Source organism: Diuraphis noxia, unplaced genomic scaffold, assembly GCF_037042655.1.
Source record: "Diuraphis noxia isolate RWA-SAM2 unplaced genomic scaffold, SU_Dnox_SAM2 contig0001, whole genome shotgun sequence".
NCBI lineage: Eukaryota > Metazoa > Arthropoda > Insecta > Hemiptera > Aphididae > Diuraphis > Diuraphis noxia.
In genome coordinates this window covers 67,061,935-67,082,756 of record NW_028301711.1, presented here as the reverse complement: position 1 = coordinate 67,082,756, position 20,822 = coordinate 67,061,935, and the positions used below count along the sequence as shown (strand labels likewise).

The 20,822-nt window shown below is 30.3% G+C and overlaps 1 protein-coding gene across 1 annotated transcript; it reads right to left on the bottom strand.

The window, feature by feature from the left end:
* Window positions 1–436: 436 nt before the first annotated feature.
* On the bottom strand, window positions 437–15,843 carry mav (TGF-beta domain-containing family member maverick). The gene is made up of 3 exons (XM_015519557.2): window positions 14,934–15,843; window positions 5,836–6,061; window positions 437–2,324 (listed from the first exon to the last, which is right to left on the bottom strand). Exons 1-3 carry the CDS (start codon window positions 15,177–15,179, stop codon window positions 1,285–1,287), a joined length of 1,512 nt encoding a protein of 503 aa, XP_015375043.2. The 5' UTR covers window positions 15,180–15,843; the 3' UTR covers window positions 437–1,284.
* Between the last annotated feature and the right edge of the window lie 4,979 nt (window positions 15,844–20,822).

The window sequence follows — 20,822 nt, the reverse complement described above, 5'->3', positions numbered from 1 at the left end:
ATCTATATCGAAGTATTAAAATATATCATTTATAAAATAATAAATTAATAAATTAACAAATAAATCCACAATTAATAATCCACACCTATATAAGGGCTAAAATAACATTTTAGTTGAGAATATATCCAATAACTCTTTAAACTAAGAGAGCGCTTAAACTTTTTAAAATCGTAACTGCAAAGATAAAATTACAAACAATAATTCATAAATAAACGAACAGGTGTTACTAAGTGCAGACGACTGCGTTATTGTTTTCAATTAAGCGACATTAAATTTGACCGTGATTCGTTTATATAAATACTTACTATAATAACAGTTATAATGTTAAGTATTTATTTTCCGAGACTATAATATTATAAAAAAATATATGAACACAAGTTGGGCTTTAGCGGGTTTCTTAGTTTCTTACGTTACCAATTTGTACAAAACCATCAAATCATTTTTATCATATATTATGAACACTCATCTAAAGTCTAAACATTGGAATTTATAGCTATATAGTTGTATAATAGAAAATATGACTAATGCGTAATAAACAATATAATACACCTAATATTATTAGACTCGTAAACAATATAAAATTCGTTAGATCATTTTGAGGATATTATACAATAAATAATAATAGTATAATATAATTTTGGCCCGTACATCTTGGCGATTCGTCATCGAACACACATATTATATCGCATGCATAATACCTACGAAATATTTGTTATATTGCTTAAACAGTATGCGACCATAACGCCGAGATCAACAAATCTTTCCTTATTAACTATTATAGGGCTATAGTAAGTGTTAAACACTCAAGTCCGTCCCCTAGTAATTATGTACATGTGACCTTTCTTAACATCGATACGAAATTTTTCAACACTTGACAACCCGTATATTCATTATTCAGTGTATAAAAAATAAATAAATAAAAATGCCCTGTATAAGAATTAAGAAGCACTAAGTAATAAATGTTTCCTGTTTTTTCCATCTACTTAATCGTTATCCAAGATATTATTATCTTTGGAAAGCATGATATAAAAACAATTTTGAATTTTTACAGCGATAATTAAATATTCAAATGATCAAATATTATATAAGACACACGTTTTGAATGAAACACGTTAACAACATATTAAACTATGGAGGCAAGAAAAACATTCCGAGCGAGACTTCATACATCGCATACAAAAATAATCAATGTACTCGATTATAAAAAAAATGAAATAATACTGTAAATCGGTGAAGCATTTGGTGTCGGATGAGGTGGGTCAAACTTAACCCGAAGTTCGTCGATCACGAACACGCACATTCCACAACGGCCATTTCTTTCCATGTGGTCACCTTCAGCGAGCTCGGGTCCGTCTCGTCGACGTGAATGATCTGCAACCGGTCAAGTTTGCTTGGCGCGCAACACGGTTTGGGCGGAGGCTGAGGCGCCCTTGTCGTGGTAGCCACCGCGCTAGCACCGCCGTGACGGACCTTTCTACGAGACCGCTTCTCCCCGTTACTGCCGCGGCGATTGTTGTTGTGCTGCTTCCACAACAGACTCTGGATGAAAGCGTGCCGGGTGGCCGGATTGTACTTTGCAGGGCACCGTCCCCGGCAAAGGCCCGCATCGAACCACTTTGGCTCGACTATAAAATCGAAACCTGGAATGTCGGCGAAAACAACACGCATCTGTTCCCGGCAACATTTGTTCCCGCCACCTCCGCCGCTGTGCTCGGTCACGCTGTCGTTCCCCACAGCCACCGAAATTTCGGCCTTGCAGTCGGTCCGACGAACGCGACCGGACGGAGAAGGCCGACGACGTTTTTTACCGCGGCCGTGACTAACGCGGCCGTCTCGTTTTTTCCGTTTCGTTTCACCTGGACATCGGACGGCCACTGTCGCCAAACGCGAGCCGACGTCCACCGCTCCGTCCACGAAAGAGTGAAGAACAGGATGTCGGCCGTGATCCGTGTCCGTTTCGTTTCCAAAATAGATCGTTCTGGCTGCCGAATACTGCAGCGAGAGTTCCAGAGACGTACCGGTAGCATCATCACGATGGTAACGTTTCCGCGGCCGCAACAAGCGCGTGACGTCCACGTCCATCCATCGACCATCGCCACCGCTCGGCCACGTGAGATCGGCGACATGAGACGGATTTTCTCGTGAAACAGCATCAGCTGACTTCAGCAGACGACCGTATACGTGGACCCGTACTTGAGGGGCGTTTGCATAGATTCGTGCCACCGACTTGATGACCGACACGCGGCCGCCGCTGTCGCGCACCATCGTCTCATCAATCGGGAACGTGATCGTCGCAGTGCGCTGCAACACATAGCCGTTATCATCTGAAACACAAACACGTCATTAAAAATGTGTGCTTTGTGACTTGTGCGTATCATTGCACTTCAAAGTAGTTAAAAGTTGAAAATCGTATACTATATTATTTTTATAGGAATATATCGTTAAAAATTATATACTGTAATATTTTACACGCCTCTATTTTTATATTGTATCATTTTATTTATATTTATTTCCTATCTCAATTAGGATTTTATAAAGAAAATACTTGATGATGTTAAAAGTTTTCTCTACAGTATGTACTCTTTTTTGCCTATCACATAGTATAAAACAATGACATACGACTTTGGTCAGTGAAGAAAATCTATAGAACATATATAATTTTAATCATATTATTATATTAGTATAAGAGTTCCTAAAGTAATGAGTAATGACTGTAATGTTTACGAGCACTGAAATCTTAACTCTGTAGAGTTGAACTAAAATCACAGAAGTCGTGTTTTATTGATAAATATTAATAAGATATCTAAAATTACTATCGCGTATTTGGAAAAAATGTTTTTAAGGAATAACTCGTTAGTTTCCGATTTTGTCATTTCACCAAAGCACTTTAATTACCTATACCCCCGAACACTTTATAGTTATACCCAAGAATTCAAATACACATAACAACAACACACACATAAGGATTATTATATATACATATTTCATTTCGTATTTTTTCTAAATAAAAATATTTTTTATTTTTCAAATAAAATATTTTCTAACACAAACTTATGTAACAATTAAATTATCTACTTATTTTTATCTGCTCTTTCCTCCTGGAGCAGCTGCTCCTTTCCATCTCCCTTTACCCTTGTCACTATAATTATTATAGGTAACCTACTTAGGAATACATAGGTAAATTATACTTGACCTAAAGAATATTTTGTTATACACACCCACATTAAAAAAAACTCTTTACCCATGGCTCATAATACAGTCATCAATCAACAATTTGAAAAAAGTAAATGTGACATACATGCATGATACGTTTGCATAAATTTTTTCCAATATACCAGAATTTAAATTAAAATTTTTTATATACAAAGACAATATAATTTAATATTTCAATAAGTTTTAAATAATAAAATCAAATATCGTACTACGTACAAATTACGTCGAAGGTATAACATGCCCATCGGCAAAGTACATACCTATATATATATATATAATGTATAGGTACAATTAATAAGAAAAGTCCCGTTAATACCTGCTGAAATTTCGGCTCAATCGAGTATTTGAAATATATTTTACATGGCATCATCATTCTGATGATATGTCAGTGTAGTATTCCCAAAATATAAATTTTATTCTATAGAAACATAATTTTTAATAATAATACATTTATACATACTATTTATTTATGTTTTACGGCACCGTGTTCATTTCAATTTTGTTTAAAAATAATTTTACAGTTATATAGATATCGTTTAAATGTTAACGATCCGAAATCTGTATCGTATACCTTTAAATAAATAAGGTTAAGTCTGGTCATATTATGTTTGATAGATAATGATAACAATTAAAATGAGAAAAATGTCGCACGTGCTATACGTGCAGAAATAGTGTTAACGCAAAAAAAAATAACTACAATAATATTTGCTCACAAATCACAATCGATTTAATCATAGGTGTATATGTATTATAATTATGTACCTATATGCAATTTAGTAAATTAGGTATCTTATTCTCTTGAACTAGTTTATCCAAACGACTTGTCGACATAACTTATAAACTGCAGTTTTTATCATTATGATGACCGATGACATCTGGATTTCCAATTACCTACTTATTTATGGTAGTATTAATACTTAATAGTAAATTACGTCGAGTTTTAAATATTATAGGTATAGGTAATCGCTTGATTTTAATATATTATGTGTATCCATATTGTGTAAGATATACATTATACATTACAATTATACGTGAATATATTTGGAAGAAACTCTCAAAATATAATAATATGGGTAATTTAAATATTAAATTTACATAATTTATAATGATCTTAATGGATTTTGTACTTGCAGGCTTAAACTTTTAAGTATCAGATACGAGATACGATTCGTAATTAATTTGATCAATTGATTTTAGTTTAATTAACTACCTATTCAATTATTTAGAAGACAATTAAAAATAGTAAATACCTCATCAAAAATTTAGTCTAAATGAATGAAAGTCAATAAGACAATAAAAATAAAAATGTATAGTTTTATGTTTAATTTGTTCTTTGACGAGGCGTGTTGAAATTGTATATAATCACCAAACATCATCATGCATATAAATTATCTATGTTTTTTTATATTTGGCAAATGTTTATTGGTTATTGAACACATGGTCCGAACATTTTAATCACGTTGACCGATTTCTTACTCGTCCCCTCTGCATATTAACAAATGTGGGTCATATCTCAAATAAATATTTCCGAATTTATTCACTCTATAATTTTTATTTCAAAACACGCTTATTCGTATAATTTGGAAAAACCAACTTCACGTTTATGAAATTCACAATAAAGTGAAGCAGGGGGCTTCAGCCACCCTCCCCCGAAATCCAGGAATTGTTTATGAAGTCTGCTTATTAGGTATGTCCTATCAGATGTAAATATCTAACTCATATAGGCTGAATTGGGAATTTCAGTTGGAGAAAATACCACAGCCCCCCCCCCCAAAAAAAAAAAAACCTAAATACGCTCCTATCTAAATACGAGTGTTGAAACTCGAAAGTACGTTATATATACTCGTAGATTCATTCAGGATCTACTCGTACTTAAATAAGGTAAATCGACAAATCATCATTGAGTATCTATGCAGATAAGTACATACAATGATGGTGGTTAAATCTTAAATATACAACGAATGATATAATATAATTAAATTGGTTAACAGCAAAAGCACATCAAGGACAAATTTGTAGGGCACTTTATTGGGCATTATAAAGTTATAATAAGTCAAAGTTAAGTTACAGAGTTATATTGAATTTTTATTAAATAGTGTCAAGTAAATAAACATGAATATTATTATTTTTAAATTAAAACCATGTTTTTAAGTTACCTTATACTCATTTAAATACAGGTATGTCAAAAAATATGTGACTTGGAAATACAATAATATATGTCTTAAAAACCACTAGTGAAAAATCTAATTTAAAAAATGTATAATTATTTTATTTTATTCTAAAAAATATTTTTAACGGAATTTTACTTAAACTTTAAACAATTTTAAATCGGCTATTACAACATTTAATTCATTTCATAAAATCGTTTTTAAACTGTTTAAATTAAGGAAATGGGTTAAAAATCATTCAATGATCATCTCATTCATCTCAGTTCCCAAAATTGTTAATAGTTGTTCGTTGATCGATACCAACTGGACGTAGGCAGAGATAGGTAAGATCATTGTTATTTGGTTATATATTATTCTTATACATGGATACTATCTACATAGATACCATCAATGATGATTGATTATTGGTACATGATGAATAAGTAGACTGCATACATTATTTATGACGTATTACCTGTCGGTAACCACGGAGACTCGTCGTCACTGTTTTTGCTGCTGAAGTGTTTCACTCGGCCCCGTACTTGTATCGCGGATACGTCGTGGTCATCGTCATTATTATAACCCACTGCCATTATTACATCATCGCTGTCGTCGGGATCATAAAATTCTGATTCATCCTCATACAATCGCCGGAAATATTCCAAATACTTGCAGTGGAATTCATCGTTGCTGATGTCCACCTGCGTTAAAGTCAAAAAAAAAAAGAAAAAGAATTATCATCCTATTTACATATCGTGTATTATTATGTATTATATTTCTTAGACACTCGTCCAGGCGGCTTTTTGTGTTTTCCCCTGTCGCTGACGTGTGACTGTTTTCTATTTCTTCCACATTATTATATAGTAATATTATACGCGGCAGTGCGGCACGCATAATCTGCCATCTAATGCTATCTATTGATATTTATGCAGTACGCATACAAGAACGTATGCCATACCGATGTTTTTCTAAGATTCTTATCGGTGCAAGTAATGTAAAATATATAAGTTAAATAAAAATATAATACATGTCACATTACTACTACGCCATACCACCTAGTTCAGTGATCTCAAACTTAAATTACCAACTGGTCATATATATATATACATCAAAGGTTTGCGGGCTAAACGTTTTCGTAGACATTTTTTTTTTATATCTTTATAATTAACAATGTTAATGTTTAAATAAAAATTTAAATGTATATTTAAAAAAAATTATTGTTTATTTTGGTCTTTCGAGGACCACATCGAAAGGATTAGAGGGCCACATGTGGTCCGCAGGGTATGTGTTTGAGGCTGGTCAAATTACCGTTTTTTATTTTTTCAAGTTTTAACATATATTACATATACATATTTTATGTATTTACCTATTTAATCAGTGTCTCAAATAATATAAAAAAGCTAATTATACTAACGTGTGTTGACTCAGATCAACGAAGTTACACTTTACCAAGTTTGCATTTAGCAGAACCAATTACATCATGTTAGGTGTAGGTAATATTCGATTCAATTGATCTATTATCGAACTCAAAGGTAAAAACACTATTTGTGGTTGTACGATATTTTTTTAAATAATTTGATTTTTAATCGCGCGAGAAACTACCTACCTATTTTAATATAGCTAGTAATCATGCTAATATAGACAAATAGAAGGTATCTTTAAGGTTATCAATAGTATAGAGCCACAGAGCCAAATAGTTTTACTATAATTACATAAAATATCATAAAAACCAATAGGTAAATAAAAATAAAAAAAGCCGGTAAGTCGTAGATGTCGCTCTGCTGTACAGTAGGTTACTATAATGGATGGAATTAAATTTGAATCCAATGATATTATATCATTGTAGGTATACGAAAAACGATTCTGAGCGGAGACGGTTATCTGCCTAGGATATATTATAGTTTATTAAAAATTTTCAAATCATAGATTTAAAAAGAAATTTTTTTATGAATTTCTAGCTTAAAATTAAGCTTAAAATTTGAGAAATTTTGTGATTTTTACGTATGTCGTCAAAATTCAAACTTTGAATGTTTATAAAAAAATCACTCAAATGTTTTGAAAATTTTACCATGTCTAGGTAAGGCTAATATGAGTAAACAACCCAAATTTCAAGTTTTTACGAATGTTTTTAACCGACTTACAACAAAAAAACTCTCGAAATTAAAATGTCTATAAATAGCTCAAAATGGCTAAAATTTTCCGAACTTTAAGCCATAGGGGACAACATACAACAAAAAAGATCGCTTGTCATTTTCATTTTAAGCAATATTTATGAAAGAAAACGTCGTTCGTAATTATTTAATGTTATAAAATCGTGAAACCGTATGTTATTTTCCTTTAACCACTTTTATTTCGAATACCGTTTAGAAAATCAAAAATGACCTTTTAAAGTACCAGCTCAAGAATATTACCTTTCATAAAATATGTTATACTTGATACTTTTGAGCAAGTTTAGAGGGAGAAAAAGTGTTAACAGAATAAAAAAGAAATAGAAATAAACATCATAATAAAACCAATGCATTCCTCGCTCCACTAAGAATCTAAAATGATAGGTATTTACAATTTAATAAAATAAGATTTTCGATAGAATACACTTTTATAGCTATACCTATGATAATAAAATATATTTTTATCCACTATGAAAATGTACCTACTAAATTATTATTCAACATTTAGTTAAAAAATAGCTCGTTATTCATTCAATTATAATATAATGTCAAAAATAAGTTAATTTAATAATACATTACTAAAAGTAATTATATAATGTGTATAAGACAACAAAAGTTAGATGAAAATTATTTACATTTCAAAATCATCATCAAATTGTAATTATATCGATGATGACACAATGATATTTGTTTTTTGTCAACAAAGACTGTCGTGTCATATCGTGTCTAAGACGTTTTATTCTTCTGAAAATCGATTGTGTCAAATTCTAATGAATTATTATTTATTGGTTAAATCGTTAAACGATTTCTTATGTTTACATGTAGACTGATAGCTGATATAGGTATGGATTTTTTAAGTAGTTGAGTACGTAGAGTGTTTACTATATATAATAATACTATATTCATTTGAAACAATTTCGATTCCATTGGATAGACACTTCGTTTAAATAGTATAATATATTATACGGTGATATACCAGACGAATTGCGATTATGAATGAAATAACGGAATTAATCTATTTTAACGATTTAGGCATGCCATGCCATGACGTGTTGCACTAATTATAGTTGTTACGAAACATAATAAAATTATACTCCGTTTAATATGTATATGTTTTTTTTTTAATTTCATAATAATATTGTTTTATATGCTTTATCTGTTTTACTGTTGTCCTGTCATATAAATAACCACCATCGTAATAAATAGTTTAGTATATGCATAATAATAATTTATCGTACGACGCACTCATCTCTCCAAAAATATTACATTACTTTGTAATTTGTTTATGAGAAAAAAACAAATTAAGATTCCGTTACCTAATACTAAAATTATCACCGAGTTTTTTATGAACTTATTTTATGTATTTCATATTATAACTTTATAATAATAATATGATTTATTTTAAATTTCAGTATTGTAATGCTATTTGTACATATTTAGTTTTAAAATTACACGTGTTTTATATTAACAATTAGTAAGTTCATAAATAAGTAGGTAATTAATTTTTTTTTTTTTAAATCAATTAAATGCATGTATCAAGTGTCTTGTGAATAAAAACAAGTTGATCTGTTTTAAATGTATTATTACTGATTTAGTAAATAGAATAATAATAAAAAAATATTTAATTAATATATAAATCGAGACTAGATTTTTAAACTTTAGAATAGAATTACGACATAATGTGTAACTTTATCGTTATTTATTACTCAACGAATACAAACGATTAAAGATTTTTCGAAAAATATCGAATATGTCGATAACGTGACGGGAAAGTTGAAATTAAAATTCTAAATTCCAATTATTATTATTTGTTTTGAAAAATGCAAAAGGGATGCATTCGCCACTTATTTAACTTATAAATAGATAATAAATATTATGTAATAGTGTATTGACTATTGATGGCAAGATTTTAAATTGTCTCATACATAAGATTATATATATATAACACATTTACACGTGTCACAAAAATACAACATATTTATACACAGGAAACGATTTTTCTTTCAAAAAAAAAGTAATGTCTATAAGTATAAAAAATATGTATTATAGTTGTATTTTATATTTACATAACTATTCCAGAATACGTAATTTATTACCTACCTAATTGGTTTTTTCGACGCGAGTCACAAAGTAGGTACAACGCGTAGCATTGGTCTTATATGGTATTTATATATGTAACATTATATACTGTTTAATAGATAAAGAGGAACTTGTATACAAGCCTAAACATTTCGATTATATTTGTATACATGAATTCCTTCTTAATGGACACAGTCACAATTTGAGTAGGTATATAGTATAGTAAAATACATTATTATGTAATTTTATAACTGGAAAAAGAAATAGGAGAATTCCGACGACAAAGTTAATGTATCGATCATTATACTATTATTATGTATTATGCACCAAACGTATTTATGGTATTTGTCAAGAAGCAAAATTTTTTAATTTTTTTAACAATTAAAATCACATAATTCTTTCAGTTTACGTATCCCACATTTTCAGATTTACATGAGTACCTATAATACTATATTATGTTACATATTTTAATATTTCAGAAACTATTTATTAATGTTATGATTGTTTTTTTCCTATTAACACTTTAACGATCACACTCTAGTGTCTACAGTATAAATCAACAAATATACATCCTCGCTTTTACACTATAAATATGTATGTATATATATAAAAAAAATAAGTACAGTACTATAAACCTTAGTTCTGGGAACTAAAATTATATAAATTATACTAATTCACTTTCTAGGTGTCTACTAACTAAAACCAAAACTTAAAAAACTCATTACACATAGTATTTGTCGTAATGTGGTATTTTAAAATTTGAACTAAAGATTTATAAAACAGTTATTTTTTATAATATATATATATATATAAGTAGTCAAATATACACAATCAATAAGACAAGAAAAGTCTATTACACACAAAATAATTTTAAGCTAGGTATTTATTAATCGTACCTATACATTAAAGTAAATACATAAATTACAGTAAATTATTATATGGATTTAAAAAATTTATTTAGGAAATAAGCTTGACTAATTGCAGTAAATCACCTTACTTTATCTTGGGACTGCGAATATCACACCCACCTAGCTGCTGATAGTTATGGTCTTGTGATCAAAAGATACAGTACCTAAACATTTTCGTTTTTTAAAATCAGTTGGATATTTATTTTGCATTCCTATATATTTATTATAGAAACCTCTTCTCAATCAGGTACCTATATAGTTGTGCTTAATAAGTGATTAAAAAAACTGGGTTTTTCTGCTGTAAGTACATAATATAGGACATGAGTGTTAACTGTCGAGTTTTTCGAAGTCCCTAACCACTGTAACGGATGTATTGAATTTTAATAAAATATTGTATACCTACGAAATTCGCTTTGAGCAGAGTCGGTATTTCAAATCCCACCACTCAAAATTTAAAAAGATTGAGGTATTATCTTAGGTATATATAATTATTTTAGCGCTTTTCAATGCGTTAATAAGGTATAAATGCATACTAATATATGTATATAGGTATTAACCTATATACATATCTAATGATAGGGAATCCCGGTTTTTTGTCGATTTCATTTTTTTATGTAGGTGATAATAATTGGTTCAATGAATTTGCAAATGTATACATGGATTTATAATTCTCAATTTTATAACATAATAAAGTTACAGTTTCAGAAAACAATAAAATATGAGTATTTAACTCCCCCTCCCTAAAAAATAAAAATAAATAATGATTTTTGGAAAATTGTTATCTACCCATCCTTTAGTAATAAACTATATAATTTAAGTTATAACCAGTCGTATTATGATAATTGATAACATCATTATAGTGTTGGACGTATGGTGACGTCGATGACTAGTAAAATGATAATTAAAATTTCAATAAATATTAAATACCTACGTGCCCCGTATACATTTTTATCAAACTGATATATGTATTAATGCTAATAAATATAATATATAAATATTATGCATATTATATTTATTTTAATACACATATTACATAATATTATATGATAAATTATAGATATTATACGTATATTTCACTTATCACTAATAATACTGTAATACAAATAACTGTTGGCAACTTTTCTGCCAGGGTTGTGAGTTATGACTGTTTAATGTATTCACTGAGCAATGAATCATTTAACCTAATTATTATCAATTTTTAAATATTTTACATTTTTACATAATATGATAGAAATGATAGAAATTACTTATGCAATGACAACAATGATCATTTGTCAAGTAAAAATAAATTTAATAATAATAGTACAACATGTAAGTATTTATATAACTGAGTGCAGATCCAATGAGGAAGAAAGAAAAAAGCATAACATATCATCAAACCTGTACGAGATTATCGGTCCTAACTGCTAACCAGAAAACATCATAGCATTCCTCAAGGTATTAAAATTAGAAAAAAGCATATGATAATTAAATAGAATTAAGCCACTAATATAGTAAAAAAAAATATTGTATAAACCTCAAAAGCTAATAGCCTATGTTTTCGAAACTATAATGTTCAATAAAAAAAAAATATATAGTTTTCAGTTTTTTTAAAACCAAAATATTAAACCTTATAGTTTCTTCAACCCTTCTGAATTTTGATAACTATTATTGAATCTTATCATTTGAGATATTACAATTTTGCTTATTAATTCAACCTTTATTTATATTTTGTAAGAAAAATATACCCCTAAATATCAATATTTACCGGAACCAAAACCATTGTTTTGTAGTTTTAAGAACCGGAACAGATAAAACGATACAAAAATTTTTTTTTTTAATAACTTAATCTAAGCCAAAAAAATCATATAATGGCCCCTGTGTGTACCAAGTTTCATTTAAAACGTTAAATATTATACAATTTAAACACCCACATATAACAATTGATTGCGAAACAGCATATTATTATTAAGTATGTTTATACTTTCCAATCGTCCGTCCGATCGTCGTGTGCAATTATCGTTTCATATTACTGTTCACCATATTTTAATCTGTACCTACAATGTAAATGTAAGAGACACCTGTATAATATAATATACCTACTAATATTCAGAGAGCCAAAGAGGAACGTTTGCGAGATTACCTATTTTATAAAATAGGAAATATATATATTATATTAGGTGTCCCCTACACTCACGTGTGTCAAACATAAATGCAGGTGAACGCGTATTTAAAATGTAATATTTTATAATACAGTCAAACGAGAAATACGTGATTACTGATTAACATCAACTATATTATATCGGCAACGGTATTTAATAAAATAATAATGTACTAATTTAATAGTATATCATGTTATATCTAGAATCTGCCTACCAAACGATTATCGTAGAGTATATGCGGCGTCATCTATGCTTTGCGGCGATTTGAAATTCCTAATCCTATATTAGTTTATTAGTATATTTGGGCCCGTAAAATTTATGACCGAACGACGCCGCCGCTTAAAAGTTATTGAAACTGAAAATCATTAAATAGAAGCGTGTGTATATATAGTAATAATACATTAATATCTATACCTATATAATATATATAATATATATTATAATACTCATACCTATACAGCTATACTAATAAACAAAAAACGGATGTGAGTTGCTACGTTTTAGATTTCAAATCGTATGTTATATATACGTATAATAACCTAACCAGCGTACAATGTTGGCCATATACTTATTAACGAGTTGAGAAATTCAAGCAAGTGTTAATATATTAATTTTTATTATTTACACAACGATCGTTTTTTCATGAATTAATTTATATTTACTAATTTAGGTATATAATATTTATTAATTATTGCAGAGTTGAACATTTTTCCTCGCTATAATTTATTGACATATTTATATTAATTTAAGCACAATTAATAATAACTAAGTAATAAATAGACATAATAACTAACAAATGTAAAAAAATGAAATGTAATTCATACAAATGTTGATTGTTAATAAGTAAAAGTAAACTAAATTATAGACCAAACTGCTACCGTGTTCTATAGCATAAATTTTACAAGACCATTTAAGACAACTAGATCAATCATTCTTTACCACACAGCTTACGTAAAAGAAAATTGTCTGATAATCCAATAAAACGACTTGTCCAGAGACCCTCTTAGTGTATTCAGTAAAATCTTTGTAAATATATAATTTATAATCATTCAGCGTAGTTAAAAATATTGTTTTATCACACCAAAGAGAAAAAATCCCTTCATAGAAATCATTAGATCATATTCATAAGATATATAAATTATATAATTATAAAAATATAATAATTCTAGCTACCAGTGGTAACAGCACTTTGGGGTTCCGTACAACCATTAAATTATTAATCTATACATACATAATATATTATCATAGTACGTATAATCCAAAAATTTAATCTTCTACCTTTTTGCGAGAATTTAAATACAGATATAAAATTTATGTATTCTAAAAAAAATCAAAGGTTAGGCATCGACATGCAGATTACAGATACATCAAACGTTATGTTCATAGTGGTCATTTGAAAGGATCACAATCTATAAGTATGAGGTAATGTACACAGATCCGTGTCAAAAAATAAAAACCATTACAAATTATATTCATCCCCATTACCAGTGGCGCCGAACCCTATGTTAAGGTCGGGCCATGGCCCGACATATTTTGAACATTTAAGATAGGGCCGCTTCATATTGACCATTTTCCTCTCCACGGTATGCCATTTTTTCCGATATTAAGATGTTGGGCCTCTTGAAATATTTTTCGCCCTACTAGATTTTTAGGACTTCAGCGCCACTGCCCATTACGATCGTAGGGTTATAATTTATAAATTAAAATTGAAAGCGCCAATTACTATTATTTTGTTATTCACGACAATGACAAATACAGTCATGATACTCTAGAACTTGTGCAACCTCACGCACAAGCATTTATTTTTTTCATTCTTAAAATACCTAATTATATACCCCGAGGGTACTGTCGCCGTAAATGCTCACCCATGCAGGTACGCATCCGCGTAATACCCACGTGTGGCATATACGTTTTGTAACAATGTGTTATTATGATGTGATGATCATGCACGTCTAGTGTACCCAGTGCCGAATTTATATTTATTTATACGTGGCTATGTACATAACTCGTGCAGTATATTTACTACCCTCATTCACTTTGTTGTAGATACTTTTAGACATATTATTTATATCCAAACTCCTTTTCCTATTGACCTTAGATACGCAATAGGTACAATTATAACTTATAATTATGCGAATCAAAAGTAAATTGGGTTGCATTATACATATTTTATTTATTAGCTACCAGTATTTAGTTTTATAGCTGTTTCCGCTCTTCACGCTAGAAATTTCTAGATAAACGTTCGCGCGATTATATACAGGTAATATTATATTATACCTTGGTCATGTCCGGTAACTTTTCCAGTTTCAACCCTTTGATTATGTTCCGTCCCAATTCAGTGAGGTGGATGTGCTGCTGCTGCTGCTGAAGGTGTTGCTGGTGTCTGTCGTCGTCGGCGGCCGCGTCACACGTCACCGCTGTCATGAAATCGGCAAGCCGAAGAACGATCAAAAGCACTGCGAATCGGACCGCGCGGCCGACGACCGGCACGTGCGACCACCAGACGTCGGCACTGCCTATCATAATATTATTTTATGTTACGAGGTGATCGCGGTATGAGCACGTCGCCGAGATGTCCGTCCGCGGATACGACCAGCTTAAAATGTACAACAATAATAATCGACGCGGACGGTGTTTGAGTTTCGCGCGTAAGAGGTCGTAGTGTCGTATACGACCACGGTTCGGGAAACGATGATGATGAACGCGACCGCGGTCCGGGGCTGTACGCCGTCTATAGCTGCGTGCGCGGGTGGCGAGAGTGCGTTATTCGTACGCAGAGGATCCGGTGTGCGTGGTCGGCTGCTCGCGACCGCCGTGCACGGTCGTTAATGCGGACTGAACGCGTGCGACCGACGGACCGCACGTTTTATACGCCGCGTCGTCAAAGTAGGATTACACTATTATTATTATTATTATTATTGCTATTGTTGTTGTTGTTGTGGCGGCGGTGGCGGCGGCTTACACAGTCGTTTTACACTACCGGCGCCCGCAAAGGAGAAAAGTAAAATATATTATAAATATTATTAGACACGAGGCACACGCGTCCGCACGCGCTGACATGCACGCACTCGATCGTTGCTCGTTCACCAGCCGCCGCCACCGCGATGAGGTTTCGTGACGATTCGGTGTGACGACGATGACGTATCGTCGTCGTCACTGGCGCGCGGATCGTCTAATTATATCGTTTCGTTAACGGCAGTACTTATCAATGGAGAATGCAACTCGAGTGCGTGTGCGTGTGTGGTGTTCCCAGGTGGTCAGGTGGGACACTCCAGAAAATCTCTATTACCCCCACCCACCGCCTAAATTCAAGAACGATGCGTCTGCTTGAAGTTGTTTTATTATACTTGTATGTCCTATTGGTACTTATAATTTTTTATCCGTTTCGGTTTCAACGAAACGCTCGCATTACGACATTGTCGATTTGTGAAGGTATCGATCGCCACCATCAATCGATGTAATTATTCCGATCGTATCGCTAAAGAAACAGACGCGTGTGCTTCCCCGTAGTATGATATTACTTATTACTATATCATGATAGTATAATATCATACGAGTGTGTAATTATATGGGTAAGTACGGCTACTGTTAAAACTAAATGATCGCACTTTTACACAAATTAAATTCTGAGTACCTCGCTATGGTTTATTATTATTTAGAGTACGTATATCATTCGTTAAATACTTACGTTTCAAGCACTGCAGCGGGAGTGCAGTTGTTGCATCGTTACTGCAGCTCCGTTCTGTGTCTCAGTGACTTCTTTAACCAACTATATTCAATAATATATTTACGATATTATTTTTATCTCTTCTGCGGGTTGTTCGAGAATTTCTTCACCGACATTATTATAATATTGGTAATTTAAATTTATGTTTTTCTGCAGAACAGGAGCAAGATTGTGTGAGCGGCCCACTACAGAGCTACTCCTCCGCCACCAACCCTCACTGTACATTATAAATGCGTGTGTAAATGCGTTTACAGGTCATCAATTACTGCTGTTGATACCATCGACGATTGACCGCCGTGACCGTCGTACCTATATTTAACCATGTACTACACAGTCTACACATACACCCACAAATATGCATTTATACTGAAATTATTTTACGTAGGTACATGGTTATATCTAAACATAACCATATTATATTATAGTGTTAATGAACATTTATAAATGAGAATGGGTTCTGACGTAGAATGAAAACAAGTACCTACCTAAATTTGTAAGCCTGTCAAATCAATAAATAATTTTATAAAAGAAAATTAATACAATAATAAAGGTTTATCACATTTTTGAAGTACCTTCAATATAGTGAATTGCAGTTTTGTAACTTCCTTGTGATACATTTTTTCAGGATGTCGGCACAATAAAAGTTTCCATCACTATTCTTAACTTACAATTAACTCAAAATTAGGTCAAGTTAATTTTAGATTAAAAAATTCGTTTAAATTCTGCAAATTAGCACTGAGTCGATTATTCAAGTTAATAAAAATTGTACTATATACTATATTGATATACGTTATACGTAAATACGTTGATAATGTGAACTAAAAAATGAATACATTTTGTTAATTTCATTAATTATAATTTATATTTTCTAGCCCAAAAGTATAAAATATGTGATTTTTATATCAGAAGCTGTATGGTATATATATATTATATATATACCATGGAGCAATTAACTAATTAAGTAAGTACTTGTTTTTATAAGTACGAATTAATATACAATTGAAAATATCTAAAAGTAGAAACATATTAGACTGCCGACTGTTACGCATTATTATATAAACTAAGTCGTATAACTAGCCTTTAGGTGCAATAAATTGATAAGAAAACACTCAAGATATAGAATTTTAAAGGGGTTTTGTAACGGCCGCAAAAGCTCTTGATGAGTTGTGTAGTGAGAAAATAAGGTACACTTTAAAAATACCAAATTGTCAAGTTATATCTATATACATTTTGATAACATTGTATTAAGACGGATTTTAACCAAATATAATATGTTTACTATATTGTATCCATCACCTTATATTACATTCTGTCAGTCTCTCGTAAAATACTCGAAATATAAAAACGAATATTTTGTTTATCGCTTGTATTGCAGTGCAAACATACTGGATTAATTTATTGAGTGTCAATGTTTTTTTTTTAGACAACTAGACAGGGTTAATGAAAATTACTTTGGAAAAAAAAGTTCGAACGAATAGATATTGTAGTTATTATACCTACTACCTAAATCTGAGGCTGCGATTTCGCCTCAATCATTGCCATATATGTCGCCGCGACGAGAATAAATCATCGTGGTGCCGCGCACTAAATATTATAATATTATACTATATAATACACTATAATACGTATAATATACTATATACCTACCTACTGTTGTAATTTCGTGTAATACAATATATAAAATTATTATTAATTTATATAGAGAACTCCGAACTATTGAACTATAGGTATATAAACATGTAAGGAGGATAATATGGGTATGTGTACACATATATTATTTATATAGTAAGTAGGCACTACGAAGTATCATGATGAAAAAATTCCCAATCTGACTGTATATTATTATATTAAAAATTGTTACGAATGATAAGTTCTCAGAAATACGTGCTGAGGAGTCTGCGCCGGTCTATGCATAATATAATGAACAATAATTATATTATATACGTCTGCGAGAACACAAATAGGTAGTAAGTACAGGTGGATACAGCAATAACACACGGTAGATCCAAGTACGTTATTTACGTAATAAATAATTAATATATATATTATTATTATTAATAAATTGTATCACGTTATTATATTGTTACCTATACGTATATATTGTGCACACGTACCTTCATATTATTATTACACACTTCTTGTAAGTTGTAGGTTGCAGACGGTCAGCGTAATAATAATAATAACAACATTTTATCGTGTCGTGGACAAAGTAGGAGATGGCGGCTGTACAATACATTATATTATACCCAGCCATACACTCGCGACCTGTTGCGCGCTCGCGTCTACCTTGACGTATTAAAATAATATATAATAACGACCATACGTGCGTCTAATTGGCGAACAGCGGCGGCGGCAGTGACGAAAAACGGATGTATCATACGCGTATTTTTACTTCTTACTTTTTCTTCTCCTCGTGCAACTCATTGTAATTTCTGCGGAAACCGGATTGAGTCACACCGCGTTTAATATAATATGATTATATCGTTGGGCCGCTAAACGCCATACAACTCTAGTATCTAACTTGGTTTTATAAAGAAGATATATATATTTTTTTTTGTACTTGTAAATATTGCAATTCTTATACTTGAAAAGACAGCGCAAAAAAATAATCAGAATTAAACGAATAAGTAATACTTAGTAATTGAATATTCTTCTGAGCGGAGCGATATGTATTGGCTTTACAATTACCTGTTTTTTTTTTTTTTGTATGGTGACGTCATTTTAATAATAGCAGTAAAAAAAAGAGATTTGAAAAACACGAAGGTAGTTTCTGGTAGTATTCTGGATTTAATTGGAATACTAAGAGGTTGAAAGTAAAAATCCAAGTAGTATTCAAAATAATTATCGAAAAACTAAAAAAAAAATACTGAAAACTGATATCACGCAATGCCAAATTTTGACGAAATCTATTTATTTATTGTGGTACTATGTAATTCAAATTAATATAAAAATAAATAATCGTATAGATGACCTACGTTTGAAGTAAACGTCAAATATTAAATAGCATTTTCTAGAAATATTTAATTTTCAAGACATTTATAGGCTCTTGTTGCGCTATCTGTAGACATTTAATATTTTTTACTTGCTTAAATTTTTTTCGATAGATTTTTCGATCCAATTGTTTTTACTTAGTCAAAAATCTTGAAAAATCAATAAAGGATTCCTTATAAATAATTGTTCTTAATGTGATAATATATTTTAATATGAGTTATAGCTGCAATTTATTTAATGAGTGTAATTTTATTTTTCAAATTATTTTGTGATATTATTACGTGCATTTTTTAATTTACCGAAGTATGGCTTAAAAATGTTATACAGGATTTGGTGTTATTCTTACCATTGTTTAAAGATTTCTAAAATAATATTATATAAGCACAATTGTTTTGATAGATATTTAAATTTAATGTTCTAATTTCGGATATTAAAACTAAAAATAACAATTATTTCTCTAACAATTTTAGTGATTATGTTGTATTAATAAAATATTATTCTTATAGTGACTTAAAACTTATAGTTAATCAGTGTTGGGAAATATCTAGATAAATTTATCTAGATAAAAAATATTCATCTTTTATCTTATCTAGATAAAATTCTAGTTATCTATAAGTAAAATATCTAGATAATTTATTTTAATTTACTTGAAAAAAATATTAAATTTTAAAATTTTAAATATTAATATTTATGTCATTTTCTGTAGGTATACCGCAAACCTATGAAACGGAAAACAAAAGTTTGGTAAAATGTATGTTGGTATATTTCAATATTGAATGTTCATTTATAGTATCGAGTTTAACATCGTAAATAATGAAAATAACTAATTAGTATAGTAATATTATGTAGTAGGCAACTAGTAAGAACAACTATAATAATAGCAAAAGCGATAACAATAATTATTATTCCTATTACCCGCCGCTGTATGACGAGTATGCCTATTATTAAAGAGGTATTCCTAAAATATAATACTACGATTCCATCCTCAGCACCAGTTAAGAGGTCATTTAGCAAGGCAATACAAGTTTTAACACCTAGGCGTAATAGGTTAAATGATAGAACTTTTTAAATGATTTTATGTTGTAGATCAAACATGGTTTGAATTATTATTATTTTAAAAACAGTTATTTTTTTTTTTCAAATGTTAGCTAATAGCCTCTTTGTATCATTATTAAATTAAGTCAGAAAATGACTTTTCATATGTACTTAAAAAATAAACTACGTTTATTATGTCAATTCTTAATATGATTAATATTAATTCCTATATCACTGAATATTTGCAAAATGATCTGATATTTATCTAGACAAAAATGTAATAATTTTTATCTTTATCTAGATGAATTATTAGTTATCTATACCCAACACTGTAGGTATGTATATTATCATAATTGTCTATTGGTAGATTATGGAATATTAAGACCATACTCATAGAATACTGAATAATTAAT